The 11351-nt window shown below is 41.2% G+C and overlaps 1 protein-coding gene across 1 annotated transcript in view; it reads left to right on the top strand.

Annotated features, from left to right (window-relative positions):
* LOC117440391 (protein unc-13 homolog C) overlaps positions 1-11351 on the top strand; it is a 125020-nt gene that overhangs the window by 52674 nt on the left and 60995 nt on the right. Inside the window, exons 14-15 of the mRNA XM_071207196.1 lie at positions 3540-3696; positions 4182-4250. Of these exons, the coding sequence (XP_071063297.1) occupies positions 3540-3696; positions 4182-4250 (226 nt within the window). The remainder of the gene's footprint in view (positions 1-3539; positions 3697-4181; positions 4251-11351) is intronic.

Consider the following 11351-nt stretch of genomic DNA (forward strand, 5'->3'; position numbering starts at 1 on the left):
TCAAGCCAGCCGTGTCCTATCTAGTTAGGTGCGCGTTCACATGAAAGGGGTGGTATCTGGAGCATTCGACCAATCACAAACATGGAGAAGCGTACTGACAGCGCAGCGTCATACTTCCTGAATGAAAAGTGAACTTTAATGCTAGTCAAAAATGAAGAAGTTAAACTTTAAACATCCATGACTTAAACACTTTATCCAGGATAAAAGCCACATAGCTGCACCTGCAAGGTGAATACAGCTGGCAAAAGAAAAAGTGTTTGAATGCGTACATTTATGATATCACTGCCCCGTCTAAAACACGATCTGACTTCAATTACATTTGTCTCGAGTGTTTCGTCAACTTATGTGTTGCTTAAAATAATACTTCTGCATACAGTATGTGACACTGTGAGTGTTGCACGGCCAGATACGGCTCAGCTGACTCAGATAAGGAGATATATGATACATTATGAAGTGATATGCCGCGGACTGTACTTAATGTACTCTGATCCGGTTACTTATGTTGTGGCCGATATTTAAGTAAGCTTTCTTAACGCTAATGTTATAATAGTCAGATTGCTCTGAAGATGGAGGTGATATTCTATTCATGTTCACGTTCACACAGTCGGTGATTTTTGCCGGCCGTCTTTCCTGCGACGGCAGTTTTTCTGTATTTCCTTTCTCCTGTGATATGACTTGATCGTTTTAAACTCCGCACACTGAACTCTGATTGGTCAGCAGGCGGTGCTTTCACTGAGTTGAGCTCTTAGCCTGCAACCTAACCTGGGGGGTATACTGCGAAGCAGGATTTTCGCTTAGCCGGCTAAATTCAGGGAAAACTCCGGCTTTCCGGTCATCCGAAGCTGGTTCTCTTTTTAGCAGGCTAGATCTCCATGGTAATATATGCTAAGCAGCTAACCTGGTCGGGACCAGGTTAGGTTGCAGGCTAAGAGCTCAACTCAGTGAAAGCACCGCCTGCTGACCAATCAGAGCTCAGTGTGCGGAGTTTAAAGCGATCAAGTCATATCACAGGAGAAAGGAAATACAGAAAAACTGCCGTCGCAGGAAAGACGGCCGGCAAAAATCACAGACTGTGTGAACGTGAACATGAATAGAATATCACCTCCCATCTTCAGAGCAATCTGACTATTATAACATTAGCGTTAAGAAAGCTTACTTAACATATCGGCCACAACATAAGTAACCGGATCAGAGTACATTAAGTACAGTCCGCGGCATATCACTTCATAATGTATCATATATCTCCTTATCTGAGTCAGCTGAGCCGTATCTGGCCGTGCAACACTCACAGTGTCACATACTGTATGCAGAAGTATTATTTTAAGCAACACATAAGTTGACGAAACACTCGAGATAAATGTAATTGAAGTCAGATCGTGTTTTAGACGGGCAGTGATATCATAAACCTGTTAATGTACGCATTCAAACACTTTTTCTGTTCCCAGCTGTATTCACCTTGCAGGTGCAGCTCTGTGGCTTTTATCCTGGATAAAGTGTTTAAGTCATGGATGTTTAAAGTTTAACTTCTTCATTTTTGACTAGTATTAAAGTTCACTTTTCATTCAGGAAGTATGACGCTGCGCTGTCAGTACGCTTCTCCATGTTTGTGATTGGTCGAATGCTCCAGATACCACCCCTTTCATGTGAACGCACACCTAACTAGATAGGACACGGCTGGCTTGAGCGATCCACTTGATAACCAGCGTCGTAGTACAGTTTAGCGAGAGCGCGTATGTTTTGGATTAGGCCAACCGGCTAACTCAAACATATCCAGGTTAGGTTGAACCAGCTTCGTAGTATAGGCCCCTGGTCCCGACCAGGTTAGCTGCTTAGCATATATTACCATGGAGATCTAGCCTGCTAAAAAGACAACCAGCTTCGGATGACCGGAAAGCCGGAGTTTTCCCTGAATTTAGCCGGCTAAGCGAAAATCCTGCTTCGCAGTATACCCCCCAGGCCTCTCTCCACCGCTTAAGTACTGATGTGTTGCTCTGTTGCAGATGTGTGTCTTCGAGTGTAAGGAAAGATCATCGCAAATCTGGAGCGGCAAATTGTGCCTGTTCGTTTTATTGTGTGTGGTTTAAAGTTTGGGGAGTTAAAAGGGCGCTGGAGAAATAAGATGCTTCTAAAGTAGACATCAAGTTTTCAGCAGTAAAAGGCCTCGTGTGTAATGTTTCTGTCTCCTCTGGGAAAGCTGACTTAATGTTTCTGTGCACTGCACCTTATTGAGATGTAGTTTGTTTGGATTCACCTCAATGGGAAACACTTGCTGTGCTTGCATTTGTCTTGGTTGTATTTGTTACAGATTGAAACAAACATAAAAGTTAAATGGTTCTCGGCAGAAGTTACATTCGTCTCCTGTGTTCCCCTGGATGTGATTATATCTCAGCCCCCACAGGGTCCCTTGATTTACTACCAAACCTACTTGCTCCATATTTTACTTTGCAGCCTTATGTCCTTAATAGTATAGGTTATACAGCTGATGTATAGCTTCATTTGCTCTTGATAGTCATTTCAGGTGCCTCTATACTCATGAATAGGGCAGTGAACTACTTATGAACTATTCCTCCACCTTTGAGCATCTCTTTAGCAGTCAGATTGGGAATTGGTTGAGCAAATATTCTACTATAGTTTGTCTATTCACTTTACTGTGAAGTAGAGCTCTCCCGAATACCATTTTCCGGGCTCCGGATATTCGGTAGTAATCAGCAGCGAATATTCGGATATTCGGCGCGGCCGGGGGGAGGTTGGTAGTAATCAGCAGCGAATATTTGGCGTGCGCTTCAACACGTGTAATTTGGTTTATTCAAGGCATTCATTTTGTTATTCTACAGTATTGTTGTTTTATAGTTATTTGTTAATGTAAATAACCCAATGTGTGTTCTTTGAAATTGAAAAGGATATTGCATTGTGTGTGTTACTTTCATTGTAGTTGTGTATATGTCTCAACTTTGTAATTTGGCTTGGCTTCCTATTTTGTATGGACATGCTTTTATTTTGAAGGAGAGTTAGCGCTGTTGACAGGAAGTTGTTGTTGCTATGGAAACAACGTGACGGAGAAAAGGAGTGGATATTAACGGAGAAAAGTAATATCTACATAAAAAAGGCGGAGAAAGTAAAGAATAACATTTATGGTTAAGTGTTAGCACCCCCCGAATAGGCACAAGCTCTTACGTTGATATTGGAGAGTTCAATACATTCAATTTAAAAAACAAAACAAATATCCGAATAACGAAATTGAAACCCGAATAGTTGGCCAACGACCGACTATTCGGATATTCGGGTACTGTGAAGCAAATCATATAATTGGGGTATGGGTAATTTATTAGCTATGTATTTCATGGGAATTCTTTCAAAACTTTTAACTTTTCGCTTTGTGCATTTTGAGGATTACTGAAGAGCGTGTCTTTATATTTTTCTCTCTCTGGAAGCGTGTCATTGGTGGGTCTCAAACTCCTCCATCCTATTTGGTTCAAACATGGCTATTTCAATGCCTCTTATACTATGCAAAAATAATAGCTGTTTATTTCCCTCTCCAGGCACTTCTCCTGTCTGTCCGCCAAGTACATGTGTCCCGGTGTGCCAGCAGTGATGAGCAACCTGCTCGCTAATATCAACGCTTACTTCGCCCACACCACCACCACCACCACAACCACTGCCTCCGCATCGGACCGATTTGCTGCCTCTAACTTTGGGGTAAGTGCACCTATTATTGTCTTTTAGTCTGACATCCACTGACATGCCTGCAGAGTGATGTATAGTAAAATAGTGCTAAATGAAAATATAAGCTCTGTGGTCTCCAGTTGGACTTAATTAACCTCTACTGCTGTGTTATAGCCTCATATTGAACTCTTGCCGTCAATACTTTTTATCATCCTTCTCATTTAGAGTTATTTGTCTACAGCAAGTTGGGCAGAAATTTGCCGGTGCTTCAGATTGGAATTTTAATAAGCTAATGTTGTTAGGCATTAAATAATATTTCCAGGCAGGAAGCCGAGTCAGGCAATATATATATATATATATATATATATATATAGCTAAACCCCTACATTTTGTTCCAGGACGTAAAAATTAATCACTGCAAGCACAGCAAAGCTACCGACCACGCAGTGTTGTCAATTTGTAAACTGCAGAGTGCTTTAGGTGTGGTGACTACATTATGATATTTTTCATCCTGACAGAGGGAGAAATTTGTCAAATTATTGGACCAGCTGCATAACTCACTGAGGATCGACCTCTCCAAATATCGGGTACGTAAGGACTCCTTGTTTGGTTGGAATGGTGTTTTATTTCTGTGAATTTTGTCAATTCAAAAGAATCGTACTTTTTTAAGGTTGGATGTTTTAAATTGACTAAGAGACTACACTGACGGTATTTAAAATACATGACCAACCCTATCTTTCAAACACAGATGCAATTCACCTTAGCTGTAAAAATCCAGGCAGCCATTTAGCATTGGTGTTTATAATTAACATCCTTTAAAAGTGACTGGACTTTTGACAGAAGTGCTGAAGTGTCTGCTACCTGATTGATTTGATAGGCTTCAAGGTTAATTCAACTCTGTTTACAGCACACTGTGTGCTTACTATATCTGGCTTGGAGCAGCAATCCATTTACCATTTGTTCTAAAAGCCAAATGTGTGCCCGTCCCCCTCCAAACGTGATTATTGACTGGATCTCCTTTTCTTTCTTGTGCTCAGTTCAGTGAGCATTTGAATGCATGCTTGCCTTATATAAATTCTACAATTTAGTCACACATGACGCATGTAAATGCCTTTAGTACTAAATATCCGGTTTCAGAAGAGGTACATGTCATAAGAGATGTGATGGTCTTATACCAAGAATGACATTTGATAATGTCACATGACTCACATAAGGGTTCATACTATTATCACCATAGGCTTAGTATATGGCTTGGAATACTTTGTGGTTTTGAGCTGCGATGATGAAGGAAGATTCGCGAATTGGGTGTTTTGAAAAAATAGCAATTACAGAAAAATACCCAGACATACCTCGTGTTACACATTCTTATTCAAGAATAACCCAAACATGACTGAAACCATTGATTATAGTTTTGAATTAATGGGTGATCTATGACTATAAAGTGATTTTTTTAAGGCACACAAATATCGATGATCAGCCGACAGTGTCAAGGGATCCATCAGCAGCTCAGGACATGCTGATCCTCAAGGTCTAATAAATAGCCCCTGTTGTTAGTGTCCAGCACTCTTTATGCTATGTTGGTTTATGGATTAGGAGTATTGGCCACCTTGTAAACATCTGTAAACTAGGATATGTAATCCACATTTTTATTTGTAGCCAACAGCACCTACACACATTGATGTGTTTGTGGCTATAACCAATATGAAAAACAGAAATCCTGTTCCTGTTCTACATTAAGTAAAAGACTATTGTGTCTTTCTTCTGCTTTGTTTTATAGAGACATACTATATATTGTGATGGCTATGCTGCAGTCATATGCTCCATAATTAACTGCTAGCTACAAGACCATACACACTGCAGCAAAAGCAAGGTGGTGCACCGAGGGAGTGGAGAGAGGGAGGAACAGCTCAACTCTATAGGCTTCTGCTGCAATGAAGCAAAGAGTAGCCAGAAGCTGTTTATCATTTTTAGACATAATTATCAGGGTCATTTATCCAAATAAAAAAGGCAAATTGCATAATAAAGTTATATAAACAAAATAGCCCTGCAACAAGCCTTTATGAAAGTCTCTGTCAAGCAGTTTGCATATATAACAGTTTGTTATGTCTTTGGTACAGACATTTGTTTTAAGTCTTTGTATTTTGTCAACCATGCTGGGTAAATACTTCTTCTATATAAACTTTATTGGTGGCGGTGTATCCCACGCTGAGTTGGGTGATTGTCACTGAATGATGAGCAGCAGGCGAGGACTGTTAGCAGGCTCCACTGCGCTGCTGTGTGTGGAGAATCTCCTGGTTGACCTGGTGCAGCCGCCTTTGATGTAAACGGGTACTGTCACCATTTGAAGCATCAGCAGGCTACATAGTGTCTGTGTCTACAAACTGTTGTTGTCAGCTCCGTGAAAGACAAACTGTACCTGCTTGACTTTAGCATACTCAAATAAAAATAAGATAATAAAATATATAATATACCTAAAAAGCTATATTAAACTGTCCAACTTCAAACGTACATTTTCCAAGTCATATAATTGTTAGCCAGTTGTTGCAAAGACATTCAGATCCTACTTTGCAACAACTTTGTTGCATTTTCAGACCATCAAGAACATTGAATACATTAACACATATGATATTATCAATAATTCCCATGCATGCTGCTTAAGTAATCGCAAACTACTCTTGCAAAAAGCCCTTCTGTGAACAGCATGGAGTCTCTTTCTCTCTTTGGCTATGCACAGTGAGTCCCTCCTTCGAATCTCTGCTGCTTCATCATTATAAAGCAATGAGCCTGCCAGATGCACTTCGTAATGAGAAGTTAAAGCCACAAACGTGCCTATTTTCACTTCAATTGAAATAAATACAATATTAAAAGCAATAAGAATAGATAAAAGAGTCAAATCAAATCACTTTGTTCCCCTCCCTAACCTGAAACAAATGACAAAAGGTGCCAATCAAACAAATGACAAATCAAACATATGAATCAAATATCCTCCGCTGGAAGAAAGGTGAATTGAAGGGACTGGCATTGTTCTCCCAGGCCAATAAAGGGTTCTCTGTATTCTTCTCAGGCAGATAGAAATCCTGACATACAGTACATAATCTCCCAGAGCGATCCCAGGAGAGCTAAACCTATTCGTCATCACACTGCCAGCCACACACACACACACACACACACACACACACACACACACACACACACACACACACACACACACACACACACACACACACACACACACACACACACACACACACACACACACACACACACACACACACACACACACACACACACACCTCTCTCCCCAGCGGGTGGCTTACTATTGTGAAATGTAACTGAAATATGACCCTCACACCGTTTCATTTGACACCTTGAGTGGGTGACTGCTTTAGTCCCCCTGTTCTTTGCCCCGGCTTTCTGTGTGAAGCCATATGTGAGCACAGAGACGCTCCCTGATGACAGCAGAGTCTGATGTCTGTATACAAAGACAAATAAAGAAAGCATGAGAGCAAAGCAACAAGATGTGATGCATGAAAGAGAAACAAGAGAGAGGACTTCAGGGAGACGGAGATGGAGTTGCAAATAGTGAGGAAGGGATACATTTGGACAACACAGAGTTATATGAAATCAGCAGAGACAGTGAGTTGGAGGAGATGCGATCTGGACAAATAGGAAGAGAGTTGGATGCAAAGAGGGACTTATTTGGGAAGAGAGAAGAAACGATAATGATGACAGGAAGCCTGGTGGGTGGGAAACAGAGAATGTGGGAGAGGCTTAAGTGAGGAGAGATGGCCTCTTTTATTTTCAGATTGCATGGATGTCTGGCTTCACCTGCCAGCACCGCTGCCCTGCTGCTCAGCCTTGTCAAGCCTTCCACAGACCAGTGGTTTCTATCACACACACACACACGCACGCACGCACGCACGCACGCACACACACACATACACACACACACACACACACACACACACACACACACACACACACACACACACACACACACACACACACACACACACACACTCACATACACATACCATGTATACATCACTTCAGGGGACATTACATTGACATACATGCATTTCCTGGAGACTTATCCTAACCTTAACCAACACATGCCTAACCCTAACCCTAACCCTAAACCTAACCAAGTCTTCACCCTAAAAGTAATGATTCCCTCTTGGGGACCTCCAATTTGTCCCCGTAAGGGAGGCGAGTCCCCACACGTGACTGTGTAAACAGATTTAGGTCCCCACAAGTATAGTAATGCTAGGCCACACACACACACACACACACACACACACACACACACACACACACACACACACACACACACACACACACACACACACCACACACACACACACACACACACACACACACACACATTTCTTTTTTCATAACCTTTACTTAGTTCATACTCTCTCCCACTTTCTACAGCCATCCCTCAGAGCCGTCCTGCTACTATCCGACAGTAATAAGATTCAGATATGGCTACTCACCGTATGGATTTCCCTATAATGTCATTCAGAGGGAGATTGAGTTTGCTTTTGTAAAACAGGGCGCTTGAATCAGCAGAGATGGAACCGGGGTGCAGCTGCCACTTTACATTTTGCCACATATGCATTTCTTCGCTTTAAACTTTATTCTCGCGGCGCTGATACACAGTGACACCTTGTATAGCCGGTCTGTCCCAGGTGGGATTTGCACGTTTCTCCAGGTCGGACATAAACCCCTCAGTATTCCGAGCACGCTGCGAGGGATTCGGGCCGCTGGCTTAGTTTGGACAGTTTGATATAAAGTGATGTTGGTTCAGTTCGCACCCCCTGGGACGTGTGCTCTATTGTCTTACAAATCAAACTCTGTGCAGTGTTACGCTGTGCCTGTAGAGAAAATGTGACTTGACGCAAAAACCTGCTTTGTTGCTTTATGGTGCAGTAGTTCCTGCTGCCTCTGCAATACAAATCAAAATGTGTTCCATGCCATAGCTCTAGCTCTCCAAGACAGTATCGTGTCATATTAAGTTACATTGAGCTGTTAATGGAGCTGATAAAGAACCGACATTATACTTGTTTTCCCTGCAGAGAAAAACCTGCATCATTCCAAAGCGTACCCATGACATGTACGACAGACGACGTAAAAAGCCAAGTGAAAGAGACAAGCTCGTATCACCGTTCACAGAGAGCAGGCGATAAGACACCTCCAGCTCTGATGGAGGAAGAAACTAATCATGAAAGGGAAAGAAAAAGTCACACATATGTGAAGTTCTGCTCCTACAATTACAATAAAGAAAATCAGGTATTCATTGTTCAATGCAGATTGTTATATTAACACATGCATTTCAAACTACTACTTTCTGCATTATATGATGTTTCAATCAATTCCAACCTGAACCACTTTGAATGGAGCTTAAAGATATGCCTCGTAATGTCAGAATATATAATGTATACTCAATAAGTATTACATTTCTTACTTTCTAAATCATTTTTCACCATTAATTGTGCTGTTTCTCTGGGAGACATGTATGCTTTACACATTGTACATCACCCTGAGATAAATGTGTCATTTGTCACATTGGGTTATTTAATTAAAATGTTACTAATTCATTGATATAACCTGCATTTTGATTCAAAATCCAAACAAATTAGCTTAAGTCTTAGGCCATGATGCATGATGCATGGCAGAGTGCAGGGTGGCAGTGCAGTGTTCCTGTGGCAGTTGGAGGTCCAGTGAGCATGACCGCGTTTGATCTCTCCTTCCACATGATTGCCTGCACGAGCTCCACTTGCTGCATGGTGTTTGACCAGCAAATCCTTTGATAAAGCCATTATGCTGCCTCTGTAAAAAGGGTTAAAAAACAATGATATTCTCACATAATTATGGCGTTGTACAGTGTCGCTGCTTTTGGGTTTTGTTCTCAGTGAACGACCACACCATAGTTTTCAAAGTAAGCGAGAACAAAGACAAAGAACTGAAATCTCATCAGCGTTACTCACTCCTTGTCTCGTCTCATAATGGACTTTCTGTCATCTTTTGAAGGCAGTGCTGATGTTGTCTTTACTTTCAGCTCAGAGATGGATGCCTTTTGTTTTCAGTATGCTTGACTGCTCTCCGGCAACAAATCTGTTTCGCTTTTTCGTTTTTCTGCTGATGAAGTTCCTAATTTCTGGTGTGTTTGTATTCATCGGTTGGAAGAATACAAAGTTATTCACACCACGGTCCCTGCGTTAATAAACAGTGTTTGCAGATGTAAGTGTTTTGTGTATTTAAAGCCTGGCACTGGATTAACTGTTGTAATACGAGGAACAGTGTGAAGCTTTATGAAGTTCAGTTTTTTCTCCAAAGTAAGTAATGCTTTCCAGAATCAAAAGAAATACTGTACATGCTGTTTTTAAGCTATTTACACTTCCATAACTTGGTTCCCGGAAGCTTTGATTATAATTTAGATGACATTTCCTTCCTCCCTTAACACGGATTTAGTCAAATATGAATACATTTTCATTCACACCTGCCATCTGCAATCAAAATGGGATGTCAAATATCAAATTAGATTGAATGCTGGGACCATAATATTATGTATGAAGTAATTTTTGGTGTGTGAAAAACCCACCTTCCTCCTTTGCAGCAGACATAAGCGTCAATGAGCACTTAACTTTTAATTTCAAACTCTACACTGTGAATCATTTATTTCCTTTTTAAATAGACAGCTTTAAAATAAGATTGTATTATATGTGCAACTCAAATTAATCTTCTCAATTAAAGACAAAGTAGACTTAATGGACCAGTCTTCAACTATCTCTGTAAAGCAGAATAGCAGCAGTGAAATTGCACAGTTTTATGTGCAATGTTAGCTCTTCCACGGGTGGTTTTTCTCCTATAGATAACGGTGTTAATGCCTCTATTGGAAAAGCAAGGAAGCAAAGATTAGTTTGACATTACTTGGACAAAAAAGAAGCCTCAGTGGGTTACATGTCAGAGTGTAGTCTCTTGGACACATCTCAAATTGCCTCCTTTAGTTGTTTCAAAGTGACAGTTCCTACACAGAACACCCAACAGATTAAACACATGTTCCAGCAGAGGGATTTCAGGCAACACTCAAGGTTGCAGGGGGAAGCTACACATTCAATGTTTCAAAGGGACTGATGGTTTCACTTTGTTCTGAAGGCTGCATGTATGTGCGGTTATTGTGAGAGAAAGTGCAGAGTCAGAAAAGAGAGGAAGGGAGGTGAGTGATGGAACTCCCATTGTGTGATAAGACTGCTGCAAGAAAATCATTTTCTCTCTGCCTGTAATTTAAGATTTATTTTACCCCGAGGAGTCTGCTGTTGAGTGGATGACAAAGGACACTCAAGCTTCGTACATCACGTTTTAAAATCTTTCAGCGAGATACAAATGATGAAATACCCAAACAACTTTATTGTTAATATTACATCACATGTCACTTGTAAGTCGCTTTTATCCAAAGCGACTCACATACTCAGTACCGTGGGCAATCCCCACAGGAGCAATTTGGGGTGAAGTGTCGCCCAGGGACACAACGACATGCTGACTGCAGTGGGGCTTGAACCTGTGCTCCCCTGCTCCCAACACCTACACACAAACTACTGCACCACACGCCACACACACAATGATTTAAAAGAGAAGCAAGAAAACAAAACGGGTACTGTTCCACATTTGTCTGTGCAGAATGT

This window comes from Pseudochaenichthys georgianus, chromosome 3 (genome assembly GCF_902827115.2).
Source record: "Pseudochaenichthys georgianus chromosome 3, fPseGeo1.2, whole genome shotgun sequence".
Taxonomy (NCBI): Eukaryota; Metazoa; Chordata; class Actinopteri; order Perciformes; family Channichthyidae; genus Pseudochaenichthys; species Pseudochaenichthys georgianus.